We start from the raw sequence: 27,991 nt of genomic DNA on the forward strand, positions 1-27,991 counted from the left end.
GTTTACAGAAGCAACTTGAGAGGCAAATTTTGACTCCTTGCATTGGTGTGAGGCCAGGCCAAGGCTTTGCTGTGTGCCAAAGAAACCAAAGAGCTTCCTCTTTGGCTGTGGACTTACACAAAAACATGGCACAGACTTACATACAGGTGGAGTCACAGCAGAGAAAAGATACTGAAGTGATGAATGACAATTTTTAGACATGAAAAATCCCGACTTGATAAATCATGAAATAGCACAAATTAAAAGGGTCAATGTGTAAAAATGACAAAGACCAGTGATTCAACATAATTTTGCTGACAGCGAGTGAATGCTCAATGCATCAAGATCACCCCACCCTCCTTTTCTCTATAAAAAAGACTGATCTCTACTTCATAGGGCTTCACACATGGAAGACATTTTATCCATATGCTTAGCACACAGGACAGTCAGGGCGCTGCTCCCCAATTTACGTCAATCGAGTGGATCAAAGCTCTTAAAAGCGCAGTGATGGGGTACAGATTTCAGTTAACAGTACTTTAACGAAACCTCAGACAACTTTAATCGTTTAGGAAAGCTTTTCACAATTAAATGCAATTGCAACAGACAAGATGACGAGTATTTTGTCTCGCAAGAGCAATGGAAGATTAAGCGATTTAATTTTAATTACATTTTATTTATTTTTTATCTTCTATTCTAAAAAGCGACTGGCTTTAATACTTTATTCAAATATTGCACATATCAAGCTTTGGATTGGCAGTTTCCGGTTTTCACTGAAATAATTGATACCAGTGGCTTATTATAAACTATAAAATCAGATTTTTTTAAACCAGACTACAGGATATTTACTAAGGGTGGATGAAAATGGGCTTGCGATAATGAAAAAAAATATAAATAAATAATTGCAGTTTATTCAGCTTTAACTCTGGACACAATTCAGAATCAGATTTCTTCTTTATTTATCCTTGGGGTAAATTACTTTTGTCACAGATGCTCGAAATTTTTTTAGAAATGAAAAGAATAAACTTGTATATAATTAAGTAAAAGTAAAGAAAATGTATATAATTAAGTAAAAAACTGTTAAATAAATAAGGATTAAATACAAGTGTATACATTACAGTAAAACAAATTTTATCAGATACAAATAATAATAATAATACAAATTTACAAATATAATACAGATAGATAAAAGAATCAGAAAGCTGTCAGGTTAAAGTGAGGAGTTATAAGTAAGGAGGTATATTCCATACTCTGGGAATGATGTTTTCAACTTAATAGGAATAAAAAATATATGTATCTATCTATATAACTATATAAATCTATATAATGATCTATATATAACTATCTAGTGTGTAGTAGGTTGTGTAGATTTTGTTTAAGTCTCATCTTGTGATGTTACTATTGCGATATGTTGTTGATATATCGTCCTGCCTAATATTTACTTTAGTTTCCCTCATTAATCAACGTAAGGACACATAAATGTATATGTGGGCATATAGGAAACACCTTTTATTAAATAAAAGAAAAATAGAGAAAAAAACCCTGAATAAAATCAACAGTCGGCTAACAATAATAATCATCATTACCTACACCAGCAGCAGCCAGCCAATGAAACTGACACTGATGTGTGGTTGTCTCAAGCCAAAAAGGCAAAATACACTGGCAAAAAGGTGTAACCACATCCTGCCTCTTTTAAGGCCAGCATGGATATAAAGAGCCTTTTGACATTTCAATACAGCAATAATTAAATTGAAAAAAAAAAATGTGTTTGATCCAGACAAAGGTCATTTTGAATCTGGCAACTTAATCACTGACTCAGTCTAGAAAGTTAAGCTAATAAAAAGTTGCATGTAGACTTGCAGATGGGAAGCATTAAGGCGTTCTAGTGGCTCCTGCACGATAGGTTTTTAACTTCTATTTGATGTACTTTCCCCTCAAAAAGACAATCTTTATTAATAACCAACTGTCAAGTCCTCTCAAATATAATAAGAAGTAATGAACATTTTAACGGTCTATGACACATGGCATGCTGAACTTTTGGGCAATCGTAAGGCGCTAAATAAGCTGACATTTCACAATGTCACTAGTCCACGATGGCGTGACGCACTTTAAGTCTGAAAAAGCTGATCCCAGACATAGTGTGAGGTACTTTTCCAGTTTGTTTTTTCAGTGGGTGATTTTTTTTTTGTGAGTTCTAATGCTTTGCCCATATGCTGAAGGCTGCAACGAGTACAACAGAGCTCAGTGTGCAGACAGACCCCTCTGCTTCTCCTCCCTCCGCCCAGACTTTTCCCTCTATCTCTCTCCTGGGTAGGGTCACAAACCAGCTTCTGTGAGAGTATCAACTGCAAGCAGCGATCAGGCCAAGGACCAAAACCTCTGCTCCTGCCAAGACACCTTCCTCTTACATCCACCTCACACTGCCCCTCTCTGTGTTCCAAAGCAAACTCGTCTCCCTCCCCATCTGGACAGTCTCATCTCTTACATCAGAGCTCGTGAGTTATTCAGATCAACTTTGAAAACAAATTAGTTATGAAAAACAAGAAGGAAATATTAAGTGAAAACTTAGGTCATAATTTCGGTGAAAGTACAGCTTGTGAGCCGAAGCACAAAAAACAAACAAAAATATCCGTGAAGCAAGATTTTCCCGATGAGTGACAAGTGGGAAGAAAAACTGGAAGAGTGGCCTTTTTAATACCAACTCTTAAATACACAAAATGTTAAAATACAAGACTTGATGTTTCTAAGAAGAGACATTGAAGATGCACTATGTTGAATCCTTAAAATATGGTTAAAAATTAGTTCAACTTACTTAGAGCAAGTGTTGCAGATGCTGTTGTGTAACCAGACATTAAAAGAGCATAGGGCAGGATTTGTGAAAAAATAAACATTAATTTGAAGTCTTTTAATGCTAATGGTTAATAAAGCGCTCCAAACCAAAGAGAATGAGCCCACACACATTGCTCCCTATTGCCTTGAACAGATTGTGTGATACATTTTGTACTGCAGTTCTGGGTACAAACTTCCCGCAGTTCTGTGGACGTGATGTCAAATGACGGTGACGTTAAATGATGCTGGTGCATGTTCTCGACGGCTTGGAGCAGAGTCTATTATGCCGGAAATCAAGAAGAAGAAGAAGATGGCTTGGAGACTGAAAGAAGACAAGCACAGTGGACTAACTGCTGCTTTGTTCCACACATGTATGCAGAGGCATGTGCACAGGTCTTGCAGTATACAGTCGCATGAACAGCGAGTAAATAAATAACCCTGTCACAGTTGTAGTGTGGATCGGGCCACATTTTCTTATCCGAGTCCAACCCAACAGAGAAAACCTCATTTTTTTCTCAAAGAAATGACATATTTACGTTTGTTGATAAAATCGGTGCTTACCAATAAAACAAACAACTGTTAATGTCAACATCAGATCAGCGCACGGGAAACAAGAGAAAGTGAAACACAAACAGGGACGCAATGGATGCAACAGACCCAGCAGATCTATTTACATAATCCATGTATCAAAGATAAGGATAATCAATATTATTGTGCAGAAAGAGGAATGTTTCAATTGTGTATTCCTTTATAATAGCCCTCTGCTCCATTCTCCCTGCACCGTGAATCCTGCTCTCACTGTTACAGTTAAAGCTGCATTCTTCAGGGCTAAGGCTGCTGCAGCAGGAAAAGAAAAATGCTGCGTGCAAACGACACTATGTGACCGAACCCAAACACCAGTTCTAAATATCTGTCCAAACCTGACCCATGCTCTTTTAAATCAATCTATCATCCACTTGCGAGGTGACTAAAAATGTAAGGGATCACAAGCACATAAAATAAAGAAAACCACAAATGTTAAGTATAATATGTTATGGTTTCATTTATTCAGACAACTTTTTTCAGGGAATTTACTTTAATCTCTTGACATGTTTCGACTGCCAACTGACAGTCTTCCTCAGAGGCATCTACTGATGTGTCCTTAAAGGTGCAGTCCGCAAATTTCAGATCCCTCTCTCCCCCTCCCTACCCGCTGCTCTCTTTCCCTGCCTCCAAACTTTCCAAAGTCCCTCCCTCAGAGGAGCTAACAAGCGAACGTTAGTCCGACAGCAACATCACATTAATATAACATGCTCTGTTAAAAGCATATTACTGCAGTGCTTCTCTCTCTCTCTCAATGTGCACATACCTCAGCAGCAGCAACAACTCAGCATCACTTACAGGAGCCACACGGTGGCTGCTGCGCGCACATGAACACATGGACTACAAAGTTCTAGTGTAACAATTACAAATCAAACATAATGAATTCATGTTGGGTGTGGGATACATATGTATGTGTATATACGTATATATGCATATGTGTGTATCCATAAAATGAAGAGTTTGTCCTTACGACTGCTCTACTGTAAAGTGTCTTGAGATACCATTGGTTATGATTTGGCGCTATACAAATAAAAGATTGATTGATTGATTGATTGATAATGTAAATCAAGCAGCAGTATTTACCTTTCAAGCAGAAAAGTCACCAATTCCACGTTCTACTCCTCCAGACCATACACAGTAAAAAAGACGGCGCTCTAGCTCCGGGAAAGGGGCGGGGCCTGTGAGCAACAGCTGTCGGACAGCCCATCAAACACAATCCTGGCTCTGATTGGTTCTTTTTGCTCGGTCGCGGTGCATTCTGGCAATCTGCCAAAGGCTGCAGGAGCAGCAGGGGGGGCTCGGTGATCCTGTTTTTTCACACAAACTACTAGTTTCATGTAAAGCTGTTCTTACATAGTGACAGCTTTAGCAAATATGACAAAAAAAGAGTTGCAGACTGCACCTTTAATGAGTTTTTCCTGGTGAGAAAATTGTGAGAGTTCTCTCAGGCTGGTCAGCCCCCTGTCGCCCGACGGTCTTTGGAGAAGAGAGTCCAAGGTGTGGGAGGGTAAAATGTTCCTTTATCTCTGTTGATGTCGCTTATATCGATGGCCATCTGAGGAAGACTGACAGTTGGCAGTCGAAACATGTCAGGAGATTTAAGTTTACTTTAAGATTTTACTTCAAGTAAATTTGCTGTAAAAAGTTGTCTAAGTAATAAAACCTTAACATATTATTTAAAAGAGAAGGCAAAATGAACTAGAATATAAAGTCTAAGATGTCACTGACCATGTCTCGACAAAAGAATGAACACAATGTACCAGTTTTCTAATGGCTCCTATCAGACAGACAATGCTCACTAAACTCAAAACATCTTAGAGGGGTTTGGCCCCCACAGTTGCAAAATCTCAAACAAATAGAGTATCTTTGGGATGTAGAAGAACAATTAATTTGCAACACAGATGTGCAAATAATAAATGTGCAGCAGCTGTGTAATGTCAACATGGAGAAAGAAGTGTGTTGAATCCATGCCACTAAGAATTGGAGCTATACTGAAAGGCAAAAGTTGATTCAGGCCAGCACTGATTTATTAAGAAGTTCATACACACCAGGGCCGCATGTGTCAGCTGCTTAACATATGCTTCAGCTTTTTAATACTATTTGACTTTTGAGACAACTTAGACTCAATGACTAATGAGTAAAATCACTTCTATTCAAACTAATGTGACATGCCGGTGAATAATGGTGGTAATTATCTAGGGCTTTATTCTCCCATGCGCTTATGTCCAAAAAGCCGTCCAGCAGCACTGTTTTTGGCTGTGTGCTATTCTCTCCCTGTACTTAAGTCAGTCGCTGTGCGCCTTCATCCCAGTTACTGTACGCACTCTGGAGCGGCCCTGAAATGTGGGTGTTCCCATTCAAATCTGGCTTTACGCGCATTCTCCAGTGTGCATAAGTCATTTTCCTCTTACGCGGTTCTAACCCTGGAATAAGTGCAGCGCCCCAATAAGGTGAAACATTATATTGCACTAGAAATATGGACTTAGTTACATTTGAAGCCACACAAACTCGTCACGCAGCAGCAGCTGTGATCACTCAGCTGCTGCTGTGCGATTCATTAAAACTGTGACAGACGCAGACTTCTGTACACGTTGGTCACAGTGATTCAACTATTTTCATACTATGTTCAACGTAAAGTCACAGTTTGATCCACAGTTTGAGTGAAACAAGCTGTCATATGCAGATAAGGATGGAACACAAATTGTTCCCACACATATTTTAATGAAGCTCAGCTCAGGTTGCTTTAAATAATTTATATATTTATATATTATAAAACTGCGTATTATGGAAGCCAATAGTTCTGTTTCACTGCAAACAACCCTCTAGATTAAAACAGGACACTCTGCGGCCAGTGTCAGGTCAGAGTTTACCTCCGTAGTGAGATTATAATCCTAACCCTAACCTAATTCAATAAAGAAATAAAACACACATCAGTTCACTTTGAAAACAAAAATAAACAAAAATGAACTATTTTGTTTAGCAAAAAATAATTTTCCAGTAGTGCGCGCATGCGCATACTGTATATCCGCATATACAATCTCAGTACAATGCGCTCTCAATACATGACACTGGGTTATTTCCTCATAACTCCAGCACATCTAACTCGGTCACTTTTACAGCGATGATGATGATGATGATGATCAAGGAAAGAGATTTTAACTGTGACTCGGACAAAAGAATGCGGCCGATCCTCCTGCATTAATCTGATCAATGATCTGATCAAATCAACCTGTTATATTGTTTATCAATGAAGGCATTTCAAAATAAAAGTGAACTTTATCATTATCACAGATTTCAATGACATTTACAAGCATTGGGAAAACTCCATGTTCCATGATTTCTAAACATCCCAAAAAAAAAATGACCTTTCCTTCAGCCCGCCTTCATTCACAGACTACGTAATTTTGCTCTTACGCGTGGTGGGCGTGTCAGAAGCCTGGACTGGAGAATATGAGTAGGGAAGAAGCACGTAACTGCAGGCGCACAAAAAAACGCTTAAGTCCAGACGGAGGAATAGACCCCCTAATCTTTCTGGTATGCAAACAGTACACACCATTCTCATCTTAGAATTAGAATAAAAGCCATTTTTTTATTGTTACATATGCATACTGTTGTTTAAACTGCATTGCACATTGTGTTTAGACAGAAGAATCAGTCATCAACGCAAATAAAGTTGAAAGTGTCTATTTATACGGTTGTTGTACGGACCACCCCTGGTGCTATTGGTACGGTTACCGAAGTACACGTACGTAGTGTCTTAGGTTTCGGGTATAACCCAATATTGGAGCCATTTTTAGGGTTAGGGTTAGTCTTAGTCACGCAACCTAAACTGGCCAATGACTGACCTATCACATGACCTAAACAGGCCAAATAGGGGCGCTGCGTACAGATAGAATGTCGGTATATTGATAAGGCAATCACACGGATAGCCACTGCCAATAAAGTTTGCATCTCAACAAGCCTTTGGTAAAACAAATGTTGTACAGATTAACTATCCTGCATTGTACAGGGGATGAAAAAAACCCTCTACACGTTCATCTGATTGCAATAGAAGTTTATACAGCTGAAGCTTAACCTGAGTACACGTGTAGGACAAACAAAATGTCATTTAATGACTTCATATCTGTAATCTATGGCACAGAAAAAACAGTTTAATCTGTGATCTTTGTTTCGGGCAGCATTCCTAACTTAACAATCAGGCATGTGACTATTTTCAAAACTCACATTATTTTTTCACATTAGGTTATAAAAAATAGCTGGTTGTAATTCTTTGTTGTCCAGTTTCAAAGTCAGGCAAAAGTTAATAAACAGGTAAACGAAGACTAAACCTGAGAAGATGAAAGAGCAATACATTTTTCCTCACCCACACGGTGGCTGATGAAAGAAGAGATTAAGCTGCTTTGATGACAGATTTACGAGCATGATAGTTTTCATTATAAGTGTTTACAAAAAGATCACACTCTTTAGCTTACAGTATCCTATTCAAGCAATGGGTTTATTTTCTATTGAAAAAAAGGCCTCAAAGCTTGTTTAACACAAACATTTTATTTTATTCATAATGTTAATATCCTTTCTTTTACTTTTTTTGTTATTTCTTTATTTTCTGTATTCTGTAAAGCAGCTATGAATGCATTATTATTATTAATAATAATAATACAAATCTAATAAAAATAAAATATTTTATTTTTTAAATCATACCTTAATAAAACATAGTTTACAGGCATTTACTGAGGCAAAATATTTTATTAGAACATTTTATTTGGTTATGTACATCTAGAGAAATGTTAGTTTTTTGTATACCTTTCTTTCGTTTTGATTAAACATTTTTATTAATTTATATCCAACTCCTGAAAATTTTTTTTTCTAAAATACTTATTGTTTCTTGACATTTTGGCAAACATCTTTTTAAAACAAATATCAGGAAATTTGAAAAAATGGCTTTGATTTGGGAATAGCTTGTTAATACAAGGTAATGGTGGATCTCAAGACAATTAGCCTGTGAAAACTTACTTACTGACCAAAACCCATTGGTCATTTTTAAATTACTTTAGTGGGTAAACAATGAAGCTCTATGTGTAATTCTGACAATGACGCTGAACCGTGTCTTACAAACAATAGGCTCTGACTTATTATGAAACATCTGTGGTGTGATAGACATTTACAGCTAGTCCAACCTCGAAACCAACCTCTTTTCATTGTTTACCACTGCAGTATAATCAACCCAGCTATTCAACTAAGCATCTTCAAACACACAACTATACAAATTCCCCATAAGAGCCTGTTTGACAGCTCGCTCACAATGCACCATGGAGCTGTGTTGGCACAGGACAGCTTGAGGGATGGGCCAAAGTCAGCTTTATGACTGTGCTGACGTCAATGACATAATTCAAATACTTAACCAGGCTGCACACTTTCAGCCACAGGATTCTCTCTGCACGACCATGTGCCTGGAAAACGTGAAACGGACTACTGTTGTGGATCGCGACGGTGGCTGTAGTGCAATGGTTAGATTTTTTTATGCTTTCAGTGTGTGTTCAACTGCAACATCGATGCAAAGCAGGTTAATTTACAATTATTAAACAAAAAAACTACAGTTGTTTTTTGCAGTTTTTATTTGGACAAAAAGCAAGATTTATTAGTGAGGATGCTTCCTGCATCCTCACTATTGTAATAAATGTTTTCTTCCGTCTGCATTAACTCCTCCTACACCTTTTGTCCGATTTTGACAAATAAGCTATCAAAAATTCAGAATGCTCCAGAGATTTATGCTATCGCTTTTATATTCTGTAACTTTTAAAAATAAAAAAGTTAGATCAATTACATAGGGTTAGGTACTTTTTTCCAGTGTGTAGTGCAGATGTGCAACTGCCCTCCTCCAAAGTAAACACACAAAAATTATAGCAAAATACACACAAAAAATTAGACAAAAATAATCATAATCATTCCAAAAACACACAAGATGGCTACAAAAATATCCAAAAATCTATAAACTATTTACAATTATAAAATCATACGTATGTGTTGATTTCAGACATTTTAATGACAATTAAGGCCTTATTTTTAGATTCATGTATTTAATGCCTTTTAAGACTTTTTAAGGATCCACGGGAACCCTGTAATAAATATATCAACTTTTTTCAATAATTAAAAAAAAAAACAGCACATCTAGTACACAACTAGCTTTGAAATATGTGTCTGTGAGAGCTGATGCAGAATACAGTAGTTACTTTGTGTCTTATTATCATGTCAAATTGTTTGGTTCAAATTAGCATTTAAGATTTTTAAACAGCTGTTTTAGATTATAACATTATTTCAATCCTGTTTATAACTTTCATAAAAAAAGCTTTAAGATTGAAGAGCCCTGGCCAATTGAATTTTAGTCATTTTAAATGACAACATCTCCCTATGAACCAAACTAATGCAGGCAATAAAACTAACTTTTCCTGTCAGCATAACTAAACCATTAGATGTCACTTTCATTAAAACTGTGTTGATCATTTAAGGTCGAGCCACACTAAGTAAAGTCAGGTGACTGTATAGTTTCAACGTAAATGATACAAATGATTCAATAAATCCATAAACAAGGTAAAAAGAGTCATTGAACATTTGACAAAATAAATCTGAGCAGCTAACAAATTCTTCCCATTGGGTTGTTCACCAATTCAGAAATGCAAAACCAGAATTTCACACCAAAAAGTTAATCTCTTCATTTCTCATGAATATAATACTGTAAAACTAATAGAAAACAGCAATGGTAGTAGATTGAACAGGAAACTTTTTTAATACTAAAATGAATAGGAGAGTTATATGCTAACAACTACAATGGAGAGGAATTGTGGGAAATTGTATTTAATTTCATAGAATATAAGTCATTAAATCTAAGTGTTTTCACAGTCAAAGCAAAAGCTGAACAAAAGCTTCTTCCTTTTTTGGCTGGTGGGCTTTTGCACATCAGTCAGGACATTTTTTTAAGATTAATTTCAGAAGTACAGTCAGATGGGAAAGGGTTACATGTGCTGGGGTGTGGGTGGGGGTTGGGATCGGTGGCGGGGTGCACTGGGCTCTCGCCCCTTGGGGCTTTCTCGAGTGTGTGTGTGTGTGGGGGCCTCTTCGAACCCGGGGTGGCGCCTGGGTTCACAAAAGCGAATCTTGCACAAACTTTGGTCATGGATGCATGTCTTGGGCTTTGGGATAAACTCGTACTTGGCTTAACACAGTTCCCAAAAACCAGTTTTAGGTATAACCACTTACTCCTTCCCTCTAGTCACTGCCACCACTATTATACTTGAGCCCCACACTTGTCACCAGACTGGCTGAATTCACATCACAATAAGCACAATATACAACTATCACATCTCACTATCACTTTAAAGCAGTCACTTCTTTCCATTTCCTACCTTGACTTCCCCTTCCCTTCCCCCTCACCTAGGTGTTACACTGCCCTCTCTTTTTATATTAAAGTTCTTATTTAAAAAAGAAAGAAAGGATTGATGGAGCAAGGATGGGCAACTTTGGGGCACAAAAATCTTTTTAGAATAATTAACAATATGAGCATCAATACAGGAAAAACCAAAGGGTTTGTTTATTTGCTGTATTTTGTTTTGTGAGTTTAGTCATATTCTGTGTTTTTTAACTTTTCAACCAGTGTGTATTTTAAGTCATGTACGTTTTTGTTATTTTGTGTGTTCTTGTTGTCATTGTGTGTATTTTTCTGTCATCTCAATATTTGTGCATTTTTGGAGTCGTCCTCTGTTTTTTTTTATAGGTGTGTGTATTTTCCTGTTGTTCAGTGTAATTCTGTTGGTATTTTTCTGTAGTAATTTTGTATGTGTTGTTGTTTTGTGTGTTTGTAACCATTTTTTGTGTTTAAGTTGTTGTTTTGTGTGTCTTTGATATCATTTTGTATGATTTATGAAAAATTTTTTTATATTTGGAATCTTCGTGCACTTTAGTTGTGTACCTTTGTTGACATATTGTGCATTTGGTGTCACTACGTGTTTTTTTTAGTTATTTTCTGTATTATGTTGGGCTGCAAGTTCCTTTAAACTTGAACGACACTTTTTGGAAGAAACATTTTCACATGCTAGTTGCCTATGCCTGACCGAGAGTCTCTACCATCTGTGACAATAGTTCAGCCTACTCAAGTGGTAACCATTACAAATGAATCATCAGTCCTTGTCTTGTTTGACGTTAATCGACGTCACCTGGGTTGAGGTCAATTATAATTGTAATCACATAGTTGATAATTAATTATAACTATGGCAAAGTTATAATTGTAATTAAAAAATTTCTGTTGCTGTCGTAATCATAAATAAATTGTAATTGAGTTTAGATGATTGACTTTGTGATTGCCATGAAAATACTAAAAAAATGTTAGTTATTTTAACGCAAAACTGAAGAGCAATATCAGTTATATGTACAGTTCTACATATATGTAGGTAACAATTATTAAAATATGTTTCATATCAAGCTTTCCCACATTTTACCAATTGAAAATAATAAATCGAGGGGTATACGGACACAAAAAAGGCTCAGATGCCCACACCAAAAATATTAAAACTTTTATTTTCAATGATTAGTAAGCCTAACAAGGTAACCAATAGAAAGGAAAAAAAATAGATGATAGATATTTGTTTTAAGTGTATTTTACAGCTGATTTAGGACCCGTTATCATAAGAGATGCTAATAGAAAGCTAACACAAGAGGAAGGTTAACTTTTTTTAAGTTATTTATTTCAGGATCAGTAATTGTGATTAATTGTAATTGAACTTTAGTAATTGAGAACGTATTTGTAATTGACTTTCTGAGGATAAAAAAATTACTGGAATTTAATTGTAATTGGAAAAAATGCTGGTAACTGTAATAGTAATTGAAAACGTAATTGTAACTGAAAAATTTATTTTACTCTAACCCTGGATGTCACAATCAAGCATTTTTCTTAGAAGTGCTCTTCATCAGATATTCATATGGAGTAAAGCCTAAAAGCTGGCCTAGCAGGGGAAGAGGAGGCCTTCTGTTGTTCTTCAAGCTCACGGGACTACGTGTGCTGAGGCCTGTGAGGTATAAACTCTACGCAACAATCCCCTCCAGTTAAAACAGTGAGACTTTGAATAAAATAAACAACGTACAGTGACGCACTTCGCCCTCAGCTCTGGCAAAAACCCCTGCTGTCAATTTTTCTCCTTCTTGTGCCCTCTCACCCGCTGACGGTGTTCATGCTCCAGCAGCTTTTTTTTTCCTTGTTTGATTTATTTTGACCTCTTTGTAATCTCACTCCACTCGCCTCGGCTCTGGCAGCTTGAAGCCATCATTGTGTCCAAACACTTCATTTTCCATCCTCGTCTTGACGTGGTTTCCTTGGATTTATCTCCGATATTACCCCACGCTATACACTCCGCTCATGGTCAGACAGACACAGGCAGTATCTTTTTCCCTGGGGATATTGTCTCACAGAAACCAGATGCAAAAACAGGAAAAATCTGTTCTCCGTTTCCGGTCATAGCAACAAGACAGAAAGGCAGCAGAAGGCAGGATGTGAGGGCATCCCGCACCATTAATATTGTTAATTGTTGTATTCTTTTTCTCCACATCAACAATCCCCATTATTTGCTGGCAGGTGTACACAAAGTTATTTGAATGCGTTTGGGAAGTTGATGACGATCGTCAACGATGTACCTTGAAGGGGGGAGGTGTAAAAGTTTAACAAATTAAAGCTTAATCCTGCTTATTTTTCTTTCTCTATCTCCTCAATGCATCACGATGGAAGGTAAAGAATTTGAGAGAGAGTGTCGGTTGTCAACTGTTTGCTCGGTGAAGGTCAAGGTTTGTGAGAAGTGTGGAGGAGGAAGACAATAAGATTTTGGTCTTGTATTTTTTCCTGCTGCAGGACACTCCTCGCAAGCCATCTGTGCTGATCGGAAGTAGGGAGCACCCATGTGGAGTTTACGCTGACGTCAATGGGGCTGGAAGAACCAGTGCAGCAGGAACCGCTTCCTCCACCTTCCTCCTCCCCTTTTCTTTCAACTGGCAGAGCTGTGAAGGATTACTTCACAGCTTGATTTTAAAGCAAAACATTTATTCTAATAGTCCTCCACACATTAGTTAAATAACCAATGTGCAGTTTTGTGCCATCATCCTGTTGTGTGAATCTATAGAAATGCCTCCTTACTAAAAGACTGTTATTTAAAAAAAAAAAAGAAAAAAAAAGACAAAAGCATGGGAAAAAAAGCAGGGGAAACAACAGTTCGACATTGAGACAATCTAAACCAACTTCCGCGTGTGTCTGGGTCATATCTATGGGGCGCCTATTGTAACGTTGCGCATTCTAAAATAAACAGCAACAAACCACGCTTAAAAAATTGATGTACATTTTTCTATGTTACTTTTCATCAGATTTACAGCAATATTTGTCAAAATAATGTTAAATGCAAATCTTAAATCTAAATGTTAAATGTAAATCTGAAATCTAACTTATAACTTATAACATGTAGATTTAATATTTAATGTAAATCTTAAACGTTAAATCTAATTGTTAAATGGTAAATATAAATCAAAATGTAAATGTTTAATGTTAAATCTAAATGTCACGGGTGAAAATAAATATAAAGCTCATATGCAAATTCACCGGAAGTACCAAAATAAATGATAAATTAGATTCAACGTTTAGATTTAACATTTAAGATTTACATTTAACATTTAGATTTAACATTGACATATTTTTACGAGAAATTTCACAAATATTGCTGCAAATCTGGTCAAAAGTAACGCACAAAAATTCACATACATTTTTTAAATGTGGATTGTTGCTAAATGTGGCCGTTTATTTGAGCATGTGCAACTTTACAATTGGCACCCCATACTTACCTAACAGCAAATGCACGTCACCAGTGTTTATCGTTCTTTTGAATGTCATCTTAAATGATAAATGTTGACAGCTTTACACAACTTCCTAAGTAGGAAATTCCCCAAACAGACTTGATATAACTTGAGGCAAACACGTCACACTGTTGGTGACAGATCCTGAGAACAACTCTTGCCAAACATGAGTGATACACCCACTCCTTCTTTGTTGCTTTAATTTGAAATAAAACTTAATTTATTAGTAAACAAGTCAATTCAACTTTATTTGAGAGAGCATTATTATTTTTTTTACCTTTATTTAACCAGGAAAGTCTTTTCCACTGCAGGAGACATTGTAACTGCACAGAGAAGTGCGCTGAAACCACGGCATGTTGACCTGCTTGTGTGTTTTTTTTTTTTTTTTAAATCTAAAAAGAAAGTACTAACTTTCTGCATTTATTTGTTTTTCTAGGCAAATACCTCAGTTAAGTTGCACTAAAGTCAAAGTTGGCTTAAAAGCCACAGGCAGATTGTATGTTATTTTAAGTTGTTGGCACATGACATGTTAAAATATGTCAATAAAATATATTTCATACATAAATACAATAATCACAATATTCGTCTCAAACATTAATATCGGGATATATCGCATCATGACATGTATTAGGATATGAATCGTATCGCCAGATGCCAGGCAGTACACACCCCTACCTTACATCATGAAAAATTCCATTAAACTTTGGAGGAAATCCAGATCAATACAGTGATTCTGGATCAGTTTCAAAAATGGAAAATCCCCATCTCTCATCACTGGCGAATTTCCAAGAGAGTTAGAGTTCTATTGGAATCGGATGCAAATTGTCCATTGAACCTACAGTATCCTTATTAAAGGGGTTAGAATTATCTTCCATGCCTTTAAAGTGTGAATGATCATTCTATCAAGATAACGATCACTGATCCAGATGACAATAATGCCAATAACTGGCAAAGAGGGTATTTAGCGTTTGCTGGATGTTTGTGCTCTCTGAGTGCTTTTATCCATTGTACTTTGAGTCTTTCAATTTAGTTGTAAAGCACTTAGTATTTTTCTCAACTAAAGATGCTTAAAAATGTAACTAATCTTTCCCTTTTAGTGCAAGCATTACATCTGGAAGTCTATAATGAATACAGATCTCAGGTTGGAGGATGCTGATTGATTACTATAGTTCAATATATATCAGCCACGTTTTCTTTTAGTAGACTTGGCTTTTGAGCGCTTGCAAAGCTCCACCTTTGGCCAACCACTATCCATACAGCCTCCTATCCCCTGTCCGTTGGTTTAAATTTGATCAAGTGTCTTTTTTAATGACGGAATGAAACACCTAACCATTGCCTCATAAAATATGTAATACAACAAATATCTTAATGTTTTGATACCTATTTAATCTGGAGTGATTAAAAATGTGCGGTCCCGAAACTACACAGCCTTAGCCAGGACTGGGCTCAGCCAACAGACTTTATATTTACAATAGTTCAATAATCAGAACTAAAGAAACTCAGTTAGCTACTAAGAGTGTAAGAAAAAACTCGATTTGGTGATATATCGCAATATTTCACAGCGCAATTATTGTATCAATCCAAAAAATGTTCAAATAATTTTTTTTAGTCATGTTTTTTAGCATAAATTTTTTTAATTGCGCTAACATATGCATAGCTTGTAAACACCTGGTCACTAGTGACAGTGAACCACATGTTAAACTACTTCACTCCTCAATGTATTACAGCCTGGAAGTTGAACTTTATTTTCATAAAACATACTGGGCACTTTTAGAGATGTATGTGGTCACTTTTTATTTTTTTTTATTTTAACTTAACAGAATCAGAATCTGTTGTACATTGCGATAAATCGCAATGTATATTGTATTGCTTAGTATCGGGATATATCGCATCGTGACATGCAAATCGTATTGTCAGATTCATGGCAACGCACACCCCTATTAGCTAGCATATCGGGATCTTCTTTACTTCCTTTTAGCTGTTCCCTTCAGGGGTCGCTACAGATAATCAAATGTTTAAAAAAAAGTTAAACCAGATTGAAAGTTTTGTGTCATCAGCAACCCCCACCCCTTGCAATCATTGCCAAATCCTGCAAAAAACACTCAAAGGTTTGTGGTTTTTAAGAAAACTGAAGAAACTTAAGGTATTTTGCCTCATTAAAAAATGCTAAATATTAGTGGGAGTGTTTCCAGCATTTCACTGTGTTCTGACTCTTTTTGTCAGTGCTTACCTGATAAACAGACTTTGGTGACACAGGGCTGGTTTGCAGCAGGAGACCTTCTGTAACAGATCAGAAAGTGTAAATCAGAGCCCTGAAAAACAAAGGCAGAGGCCTATATTCCTCAGTGCAGATGTGTTGCAGCTGCCGTGTTTGTTACAGTAAACTGCACAAACTATTCCCTCAGCTTAAAAAATCCATGCTGAGTTTACACTGGCCCTTCTATTAGAGGTTATGATGACTGAGTACACTGCTGGTTAACTTGAAGCAGCTGCAGCCTCTGATCCAGTGGCTGTATTTATTAATGAAAATAGTCTTCATCTACCGTACATTGAAGATATAGTCACAGTCTTTCTTGTCAAAAATGTTCTCACGTCCAGGACTCCTTTAGACGGTCCCAGGTTCCTTGATGGTCTAGCACCCCCTAGTGTTTATTTTACTATTTTACCATTTTATTTCATTTTAAGTCATGTCATGTTTTAACTAATGCAAACAAGGGAATAAACAAACCAACCAATCATTCACTAAATAAATAATCTCATAATATTCAAGGTATTATCGCTGATAGATCATCTGTCGTGTTGCTACAAGTAAAATGAAATATATTACCTATTTGATACACACTGGACATTTGTCAGGGTGGTGAAGTTATTCCTGACTGTTCGAAGGCTGGCTAGGACCTAAAAAAAATGACAATAATGGAAGACAATAAATTAGAGTAAGGAAAAAAATCTAGAAACAATTTACAGTAACTTTATGCACAACAGCAACATTTATTTCCAGACTATTTATTTCCAAAATATATACACAAAAAAGTATTAATATATATATAGAATTTGTGTATCCACAAAGACACTATTTAGAGGCATTTTCTTGATTTGTACAAATGTGTATCTTGTTATAACTACTTTGTTCCACCAGGAGGCAGATTAAACATTCAAATCTGCTCATGGATCAATCAGGGACTGCCTAACTAAAAGCCCTCAGGGTAAATTGCGTTTTATTCAGCCATTACCCTGACTTCAAAGCACTTTAAAGCAGATTTATTGAATTGAGTGCAACTCCTACCTGAGCAAATGGAGTCACAATCAAGTCCTCCCCATGCCTGAAATGGGAGGAAATTAAAAAGAGTACCAGTTATCCACAAACAGAGACTAGCAGATGATGATGATGATGATGATGATGATGATGAATACTACTCACAATTCTCCAACGATTGATGAATTTCGGGACAAAGACTTGGGCGATAACTCGTAGTCGCTGTCGGAGCGGTAAAGGAAGGACTCTCGCCGCTGGCCGTGGCTGGCAGCATTGGGGTGAAGAACCAGGCCTGAACCTGGCGATGCCTGGAGGTCTGGTGGACTACAGCAGAATGAAGGACCATTTTCTCCTTCAAAACTGAAAGAAAAAGATAAAGCAAACAAAGTACATCCGTGTAAACTATTCTATTGTTAAAAAAACCTTGAAAATCAAAAAAAATAATTGCAAATCCATTAGTTTTGAACTACAGTCAATTCTGTATGTGGTCAACACTCAGCCAAGCCATTTACTCAATAATTATTGATGAGTGAAACATGACTGTAAATGGAATGGGATAGATAGATAGCAGCTTAAAGCATAAAATGATTATTTATCCATTCATCCATGGTGGTCTAAAAACAAATCATTGTTCTCGTTTATTAAGAATGCTGGGCTGATCAGAGCAACTGAGGTCTGTTTTATTGCAATCTGCAGTTCTGGTTTTTGTCTTCTTGCCCTAAGAAGAAACAAGAAGACACGACACAGCTCAGCTTTCTATCTTTAGACCTCAGGAACTATATAACTGCTATGTACTTGTACTTTAAGAACAATTAATTATATATTTTTTATAAATATTTTAATATACTGAGCGAGTCAACATAGCAGGAGAGCAGATAAGCAAAGCTCCCTGACAGCAAAAAGGTGAATGTATTGAATAAAGGTCATTACTTCTGCATGGTTTGTATGGGATTGATCTTAGTGTCCAATAAAACGTCGTTCTCAAACCTTTTTAAGCTCAAGTACCACCTTTTTCTTATTTCATAGCATAATGGTAGAATGAATGAGTGATAGCACACATCTTTAAGAATCTCATTTAGAAAATAAGTGGAACGAAACAGTGTTTAGTGCCTCCTGAAAATAGGTATTTCTATTTTTTTTTTCTTTATCATTTATCATCATCTCCCTCCTGATGTGGGACAAAAACTGACCCTTATATTCTCAGTTCATGTTCAAATCAAGATAATTTCTAATCATTTTGTGTCAAATTGTATGTTTTTGGTGTCATTTTGTGTATTTCGTTGTCGTTTGTCTGTTCTTTTTATTACTCAGTATATTTTTCGCTTACTTTTTTGTTCATGTTGTCGTTTTGTGATATTTAGTTTGATTATCATTTTTAACAAAAAACAAACATTATAAAAACACAAATTCTCAATGCTTTCATTTGTTAATTTTCCTCTCTCTCTCTCAAGTACCCCGGTAGTGACTATCGCGTACCCCCATTTGAGAAAAACTGCAATACAATACAACCTACAATTTGGCCAAATGTCAGGGTTAATATCTAAAACAGCTGCTATACAGAATAGAAACATATCAGAACTTTCAGAGATTAGACAAAAGGCATAAAGCAATCGCATCAAATAATTTACCGGTACCTAGTTACAGTGTTACATGGTCAAAATATTGACAGTAAGAAAAACATGATACATTTTTACAGATTTTCTTTCTTAAAGATTTGAGTTTTTCTATGTATTTATTATTTTATTTTTTTGCGATCCCCAAAAACAAGGAGTTAGTACAAAACTAACTGTGACAGAAAGTTACAGGAATAAAAAAGCTAAATGTGTATCAGATGCATTACATGCATGTAACATGGTTCACTGCCACTTCAATTCTCTCAATAAAAAAGAAGCCATATTACCAATTAAAAAGCAAATATGCAACATTGGATTAAATCAATATGATATGAGTAGAATGACAATGCAAATATTGGTTTGAATCGAACAAATGAGTAGAACATGTGAATTCACTTATTACCTGAAGACTTTGAGGAAGGTAATGAAATTTTCAATAGCTATAGCTTCACAAATCAGTAGAGTGGATTTCAGTGTAGAAAATTGCAGTTGAGCAATAACGCCAACTGCCCTACATTTATCCAGGTCTCATCTCTGTCATTTCAGATACACAGGGGATTAACCGAGCGTATGTCCCACCAAGATACTCAGGCCAACACCTCTGCCAGAAAAGCTCTGATTAATGTGGAACTAGCAACCCACACACGATGATCAACATCACAACACATTTTAAATAAAAGACTACAGGAAAACTGTACATCCATCTTCTATCTGCTAGTGCAATTGCATGAAACATCTTAAAGACGGAAAACAATCTTTTTAAAATACAAATTCTGAGTTTATATCACCATTTTCTTTTTTATTTTAACAAAAATAAATATTTACTAGAGACTAATAGAAATGTCACCTGGGAGCCAAAAGGTGATCTTTGTCAACAACATCCTCGCTGAAGTCAAAATTCCCAGCTTTGCATCTGGAGGACCTCCTTAACATTTTCCTGTATCCTGTACCTTCACCTTTCTTCTTCTTCGTGCCCAACAAAATTGTGCCCCCTTCCACACACTAACTGATGGGGCAAGGAACACACCACGTGCTGCAATAAAATAGGCTTGGCAGACACTACTGGCAGATCAGGGCTGGGACACAAGGAACAAACTGGCATTTGCTCTGTTTATCTGACCGTCTGTCTTTTTCTCCCCTCGATATTAAAAAAACTATGAGATTAGTCGGCCTGCAAGCAAGAGCAACCACATTCTGTCTAACAACCTCTGATGTCCCATTAAAGAATTAGGGATCTGGTTTATGGTGCAGTTTCAAAATATATTCATATTCTGCTTTGTATGTGATAGTAAACATAATGGAACCTTTTAACATTAAACATGATTCTAAGTTGGAAAGCATTTGCTAACAAGAAGACAGTCATCAACATCCGATGCCAAAAAAAAAAAAAAAACGGAACAAGGGCAATAACTCCGAAAAAAATTATTGTGCGCTTCTCATTTTCGAACTCTATTAAGGTATTGATACACTGAAGCCACACACCAAATTTGGTTATCCTATCTTTAATGGTTTCTGAGAAAAGCAGTCCACTTTAACTCAGACACATGGACGGAGCTCAAACCTTTGTAGCGGGGGATAAAAATACCACTATACAAAAAGTCTGCTAGCTTCATGCTAACGTCTATGGGAAAACCCATATATATTCTCTTGATAACATTTACCGCAATTGGCAGTGATTTATATAACACACCATTTATGCCCAACTTTCACAAACACAGTCTTAGGAGTGTTATCAAACAGCACACTTAAACATACTCACAAGCTGGTGGTTTTTCAAGTCGAAAATACAAGAATTTAGTTAGTAGAGACTGTGGGCTTTCAAGATGGCGACTTCCGACTACTACGGCAACAGTGGTAGGTCAAAACACACAAACTCACCCAGAGTTAAGAAAAAGGGAACAAGGGCAATAACTCCTGAAAAAATAATTGTGCACTTCTCATTTTCTAACTCCATCAAGGTATTGATCCCCTGAAGCCACACAGAAAATTTGGTTATCCTATCTTAAACAGTTTCTGAGAAAAGCTGCCCCTTTTAACTTGGAAGGACGGAGGGACGGACAGACCCCAAACCTATATCCCCCTTCCACTTTGTGGCAGGGGATAATAAAGCAGAGCCTGATGCCAGTTTGGCTTTATCACAACCGTATAGTTCAAGGTTCACCCTTTGATTAGGGAATAAACTGAATAGTTGATTTCTAATGGGACAGGACAGTATAATAGGGATGATAGTTTAGTTGGTACATACATGGTTAGTCCAATGAGGCAATAGAACAGAAATAAAGAATTTCTCTTCTTTACCCAGCACTGGTTCACATCGACACAATCATTCAGCTTCACAGCTAATGTAGTGACAAACAAATATCCCATATGCATTTCTGACTATGGAAGGAAAGCAGAGCAGCCAGAAAAATCCACACATGAAGCCATCACACTGACTGGTTTTTGCTGATCTGCCACTAGGAGGAAATTTTAAAAAATGGCTTGATTATGAGCATTGCTCCGAGACGGAAGTGGCAAAATACTAGTCTTCAGTACTCAAATAAAAAAAATAGATACTTGAATAAAAAAATGACACTGGAAAATGTATTGAAGCTGCTCCCTTACTTGAGTAAAAGTAAAAAAAAGTACATGTTACTAAATGTACTTAAGTAAAGAAGTAAGAAGTAAAACAAAAGTCATTCTGATTCTGAAATGTACCTTCAATAATAAAAAAAGGGTTTTTAAACCAGCAAAATTCCATATGTATTTTTTTTAAGAACTTGTAGAATACTGGTACATGGAAACAAGTTAAATCTGGAGAACACCTGGAGAAATTACCGCTCAAATAAAATGTGTCAAGAAAAAAAATGCAAGTGCTCAATTAAACGCAGAGCAGCTTTGAGTCAACATTTTCAAATTTTAAAAATGTTTAACCATAAAACTAAGGGACCTGCCTAACAGAAAAAGCTCAAACTAACAACATTTTTCATTTAGCTTCAAGAGAATCATGTTCGCCATAGTTTCTGGAATGGAGTTCTGAAAATAAGTCGTGTTGCTGAAAAGCCTTTCAAAGGCAGCAGAAGCAGGTGCTGCTGCTTGGCTCGCTCACCTCCATGTTGTAACGTTAATTAACGGTTATTAGAACGCCTGTACAGCAAAGTGATAATGTGCTGCTTTTCACAGTCCCGTACCACTTCAGACAGTTACCCTGAAGCTGTGTACCCCTACCCCTGTACACTAAAAAAATATAATGTAATGTCATATACTGTATAATAATAATGTCTTGGATTTATATTGCACTTTTATCGAGGCACGTACAGAAACCATTATTCATTCACACAAGTCATATCAGTCATACCGGTGGTGGTAAGCTACAATGCAGCCACAGCTACCCTGGGGCATAATGACAGAAGGGTGGCTGCCATTTCACGCCTATGGCCCCTCTAAATACCACCAACATTCATGCACAATTCATACCCATTCATACGAGGCAATGTGGGTAAAGTGCCTTTCCCAAGGACACAACAACGATGACTTGGATAGAGCGGGATTCAAACCCCCAACCCTTCGGTTACTGGAATAAATAAATCTTATTCAGAACACTTGTTTGCTTTATTATCAAAATTTATTTTTTTTATTTCTTTATTTCAGTGAGAAACAAGTCTCTGTTTTTAAAAAAATAAATACCGCATACCAAACATCTGTTGATTGAACATGTATCAGTAATACAACATATCAATCACCCTGAAGCTGTGAAATATAACTCGCTACAACTTTAATGAGAAGGGTGAAGTTGAGAGGATGACACAGAACTCTGTAATGTTTGGCTGAAATTCAAATTTGTGCTTTTTGACGATATTGTTTCTCTGTCTGAGGCTGCATGAGGGGGCGCTGCATGTAGAATTTGTGGCAATGCATGGAAGCTCCTGGTTGATTTATTTTTACTCGTTTCCAATGTTGTCACACTGTTTATATTTTCGATGACTTGGTCGGAACTAACTGTTGTATATCATGTTTTTATTTGTTACAATTGCTTAAATCTGTACAAGCAGGTTCTTTAATTAGTCAAAGACAACTTTTCAATAACACAAAAAGCAATGAGACCCATAACATCAGTTTTTCTTCTGTTCCTTTATTTTCTAAGAAATGAGCCTTTAAAAAGAAGTCTGTGGGAGGTTTTTACAGATGAAAACAAAGACATGAAAGTGTTCTATAGAAGAAGAGTCTCTGAGCCACTTGCAATCATGTAACCTTGGTTCAAAGAAAATGAAAAGTACCGGTATATTAATTGCACTTTAATAAGGTAAAGTGATCTGTTGTAGCAGTGCTGTGGCTCAGGGTCACATGGAATTGTTATATCTTCAAAAAAAAAGTAGCCGTTTGATCCATTATCAAAACTTTTTTTTGTAAGTAAACATAAATTATAATAGAAACTAAGAAACAAAAAATATTAAACATGAATAAAAATCTAAATATCTGTTTTTCTAACAATTTGCCCAATGAGTGACAAAACATGTGTATGTGTGTATGTATATGTTTTAAGTTTGTATTTTTGATCTTCATCTAATATTTTGTTGAATATTTTCATTTGTCTTGATGTTAGTTTTGTGAACTTTGTTTATATATTAGTTTTCCTCATAGATCAAAGTTGAATTGTGCATTTTGTCTTATGATTTAATGAGTGTTTGTTTGTCAGCTTTTGTTTTAAATTGTTTGTGTTTATTAAAAGGGGTGGAGCTCTTATTAAAGCCCTTTGGGCTTCGTTCCCTCCTTGCACCTTAAATGCCGTTATATTTAATGTGTGCCCAATAAATGAATAAATTAATCAAATGAATGAAACAACAGCCTCCTATGGACCCTATGATTGATTGTAAACATTGGAAAAGTATTTTGTTGGGCGGGGCTTAGCCTGGAGGCAAAACCACAATTGTCATCGTTTTTCTGAGCACGAATGTCCGCTGGAATTCTATAAAACTGACGTTATTCCTCCTATTCTGGCACCCAAACACACAACAAGACAACATTCTAAAGCAGTAACATTACTAGCCTCCACATAGACAGCAACGTTTTCCGTTTTTGCCTCCAGCCACGTCACGGCCATTAAGGGGTCTGTTGTTTGTTAAAAACAATATGACTTCACATCAGAATGCAACGTGTTCCATCTGGTCGACAGGCACAGTGTGCACAGCTAGCTGACAGAACATGCATAATATTATGATAATTCATCAATCAGAGAGACTTACCTGTCAGGGTCTGCCTTAGTGATGTCAATACGAGGCAGGGAGGCGATGGGTAAGCTGGTGGGTCTAGAGGGGGTTACAGGGTCATCCTCTGGTGTCAGTGGTCTGCCTCTTTCTCTTTCCTTTTCCGCCTGTCTCCATGACAGCGGAGGCAGCTGCAGGTTTCCAGAAAAGCGCCGATGGACTTTGCACATGTCCACCCCAAGGGTGTTGGCAGTGGAAAGTTGTCCCAAAGGAGGATCCTTAATTCCCTGTAAAAAGAGGAAGAAATCACAGTATCAAAAGTTTTTGGGTTTTATGACTTTCATGTCTTGTTGTTGTTATTACGCCTGAGCTGCAGCTAAGAAAAAAAAAACAAACAAAAAAACTTTACAAAGCAGTGGTTTGGTTTATTCATGAGTTCCAGTTAGGAGTCCTCAGTGTTTCATTAAAATGACCACTCATAAACAAGACAAGACACCGAAGTGCTGCTCTGTGTACAGACCATCATTACACAGAATACAGATGTGACAGGGAATACAAAGTCTTGAATTCAATGAAAACACAAAAGCTAAAAAAAAAGGTTAAAAAAAAGAAATGTTTTGGAGCTTCATCAGCTAGCCTAACACAATTACATATTTGCACATTTTAAAGCAATAGATAGTAGAGGCTGATGGAAACAGAGCAAACAAACAATGTAGCTCACTTAAAAAAGTTGGATCCAACAACAACAACAATTTTATAATAAAGTGGTTCTGATTATTTTATAATCAGAACCACTATCTATTCCACAGCATTCTTTAGCCTCAAACATAATTATTATTTGATCCATCATAGCATTTATACTTACTCATTTATAATTTAATAAACATGATGAATGACTACTTTTATTTTTTGTTATGTACCGGTAGATATTAACGCATCTTATAATTCTACTCTAAACGCTACTATAGAGTTGTTTTTGCTCTTTTATGATCATTCTCTGTAAAGCATATATGACCAGAGTTGAAAGCCTGAAAATAAATACATAAAGTTAACAATTGAAAAAAAAAAAAAAAAAAAAGTTTAATTTTTGTACAAGATCTCATTTTATTTAATCATTTTTAATCATTTATAAATGTGGCGGAGAATATGAATTCGGGCAGACATGGGCAACAAATTTACTGTACAAAATGGCAACCATAATGAACACAAAATTACAGAAAAACACACAAATGAAATACACAAAATGAAAAAAGAAAATTTAAAGGAAAATACACAAAAAAAAACACACACAATAAGGGACAACAAAAACACAAAATGAAAAGAATTCAAGAATGTAAAAACAGCTAATCCAAAAACGACCGTGGCTCAGGTGGTAGAGGGTCGTCTTCTGATCGAGAGGTTGGGGGTTCGATCCCAGTACCTGACTATGTGTCGAAGTGTCCTTGGGCAAGACACTAACCCTAAGTTGCTCCCAGTGATCGACTAGCGCCTTGCATGGCAGTCCTGTCCCACTGGTGTGTGAATGTGAGAGTGAGTGGGTGAATGAGCTGATATGTAAAGTGCTTTGAGACTGCTTCAGTGTGGTGATAAAGCGCTATATAAAATCAAGTCCATTTACATAAAGACTTTTAATTCATCCCGCACGAGAAAGTAAAAAAGTCATAGAAACCATGAATCACTGTGTAAATTACCAACTAATTCAGTTGTAGATATCTCGGCGAGATATCTCCAAAACAATTCATAAATTCAATGAATCTCCACAATATTAGCAGGGCTCACATGTTCCCCATGTCAAATGATGGCAGTCATTTTTAATCTGCAATTGTTAAAAAAAAAACTAAATAATTCCAAAATCCTGCAATTTTGTTGAAATTATTCCACAAAATTTCCCCAAATGACTTAAAAATTGGCCATAAAATCTCAAAAATTTTAAGTGAAGATCCTGCAGGGACTGTGACATTAATTGATTTGATATCATCAGTGCCGTACTTCCACGTACTTTTTCATATGTGGAAGTGCAAACGAGAGCACAATTATTTTCAAATTACTCATTTTTCTGGCTAAAATCTGCAGCCCACTTAAGATGAACTGCTCCGTATTTGGCTCCTGAACTTAAATGAGTTTGACATTGAGGAAAGTAATCAAGTCAGAGTTGATCAAAGGCAGAATTGGTTAGATCGATAACATCGGCAAGTAAAGACAAAGTGATCTCATCTCCTCTTTTGAGCAGAAGTGACTGCTAGTGTTTGTACGGGTCCTTCCTGGGTCCTAGAATAAAGCAGTGACCAAACAGTGAGCAAAGGACATCTCTGACTGAAGACAAATTAAATGAGGAAGTTGTTAAAGAAACCAAGACGAAATTCAATCCTCCTGATTGTCACTGAAGAGGACTCTGCTGACTCCTTGGCTCTTTCCAAGAAATGCAATCTGTTTGATTTATAGAGGCCGTCTCTTTAAGAAGCAATCTCTTTCTCGAAATAAATATACCGCTTAGTTTACATCATTGTTTCTCAATTAGGGGTCCATACGTAATGACACTACAGAGGGGTATTCCATAAAGGAGGGTTAACAAACTCTGAGTCTATAGATAAACTCTGGGTCAACATACCCCATGATGGGAAACTCTGGGTATCGGATTCTATTACAGCTGGTATGAAGTGGGTCAATCATCTCTGAGTATGTAAACCTTGGGTTACTTACGTGCACGCGCGCGATAAAAAGCCATCATCAATGGATCGAAGATGACTCGAGCTGCCATGACAACCAAACGGAAGAGAGTGATTTATTAACCCTAATAAGTGAAATAAGCCGGTGTTTGAGGAATATGAGCCTGTTCTAAAGGTGCGTTCAGTCTTCAGTGATTATAGTGGCTTAAATCACTCATAATTAGTCACACTTTTTGGTCGCTTCATCACTTTATTGCTTCAGTGACATGACGAGCGGTGAATAATACGAATAAAATGTGTCTGAGGAGACGTGGCAGCAGCATAGGATGGCTGCATAGAGAGCCCTCCATACACTGGATATAAAGACAGTGACTGCCGCTTGATATTGAATCAATTATATTGATTTTTAATGTAATATTGTCGTCAAAGTCATCTCAATGTCCTAAAAAATGTCATAAAAGAAACACTGAAGCGAGACACAAGTGCAGCGTCACATTTCACTGTGCCATCATATCTTCAAATAAGAATGTTCTATAGATTTAACTGGATAACAATATAAAACAACAATCGAGCCTTAAAAGTGGATTCATTTAAATTGTCATCTCCTCCAGTACATTATCCACAGGTTTGTATTCAGGGAACTTTACTACAGACGTCAGTAGATGTTTTAATGCAGATCAACCTCTCAGTGTCTGTCACTAAATGATCTGTATCCACAATGTTAGAAAGAAAATTACCTTTTCTTACAAAAAAAGTAAAGCAACATAACATAACATAACATAACATAACATAACATAACATAACATAACATAATGATGTGAACGTGTCTGATGTGTGATGTTGCTAATGTGTTTCAGAGAACAGTGTTAAGGTTCATTAAAGTGTTCAAAAACGGTGTTCAGGTGGGCGGAGCCAGGCAGAAACCCAGGGTTTCTTTGATAAAACCTGCCAGCGACCAGGTTTAGTTCACGGACAATGTTGCCATGGTAACATACTCAGAGAAGAACATAC

General features: G+C 36.6%; 1 protein-coding gene across 2 annotated transcripts in view; it reads right to left on the bottom strand.

The window, feature by feature from the left end:
* Nucleotides 1–27,991, bottom strand: part of LOC114478770 (cAMP-specific 3',5'-cyclic phosphodiesterase 4B-like) — a 62,141-nt gene that overhangs the window by 17,566 nt on the left and 16,584 nt on the right. Inside the window, exons 3-7 of one of the 2 annotated variants that reach the window (XM_028472027.1) lie at nt 24,354–24,601; nt 17,684–17,878; nt 17,549–17,585; nt 17,090–17,160; nt 16,493–16,542 (exon numbers count right to left, since the gene is read on the bottom strand). In XM_028472027.1, the coding sequence (XP_028327828.1) occupies nt 16,493–16,542; nt 17,090–17,160; nt 17,549–17,585; nt 17,684–17,878; nt 24,354–24,601 (601 nt within the window). Of the gene's footprint in view, nt 1–16,492; nt 16,543–17,089; nt 17,161–17,548; nt 17,586–17,683; nt 17,879–19,978; nt 20,097–24,353; nt 24,602–27,991 lie in introns of those variants that run through there. The other variant, XM_028472028.1, reaches the window with a different exon arrangement.

This window comes from Gouania willdenowi, chromosome 17, assembly GCF_900634775.1.
Source record: "Gouania willdenowi chromosome 17, fGouWil2.1, whole genome shotgun sequence".
In the NCBI taxonomy this organism is placed as follows: domain Eukaryota; kingdom Metazoa; phylum Chordata; class Actinopteri; order Blenniiformes; family Gobiesocidae; genus Gouania; species Gouania willdenowi.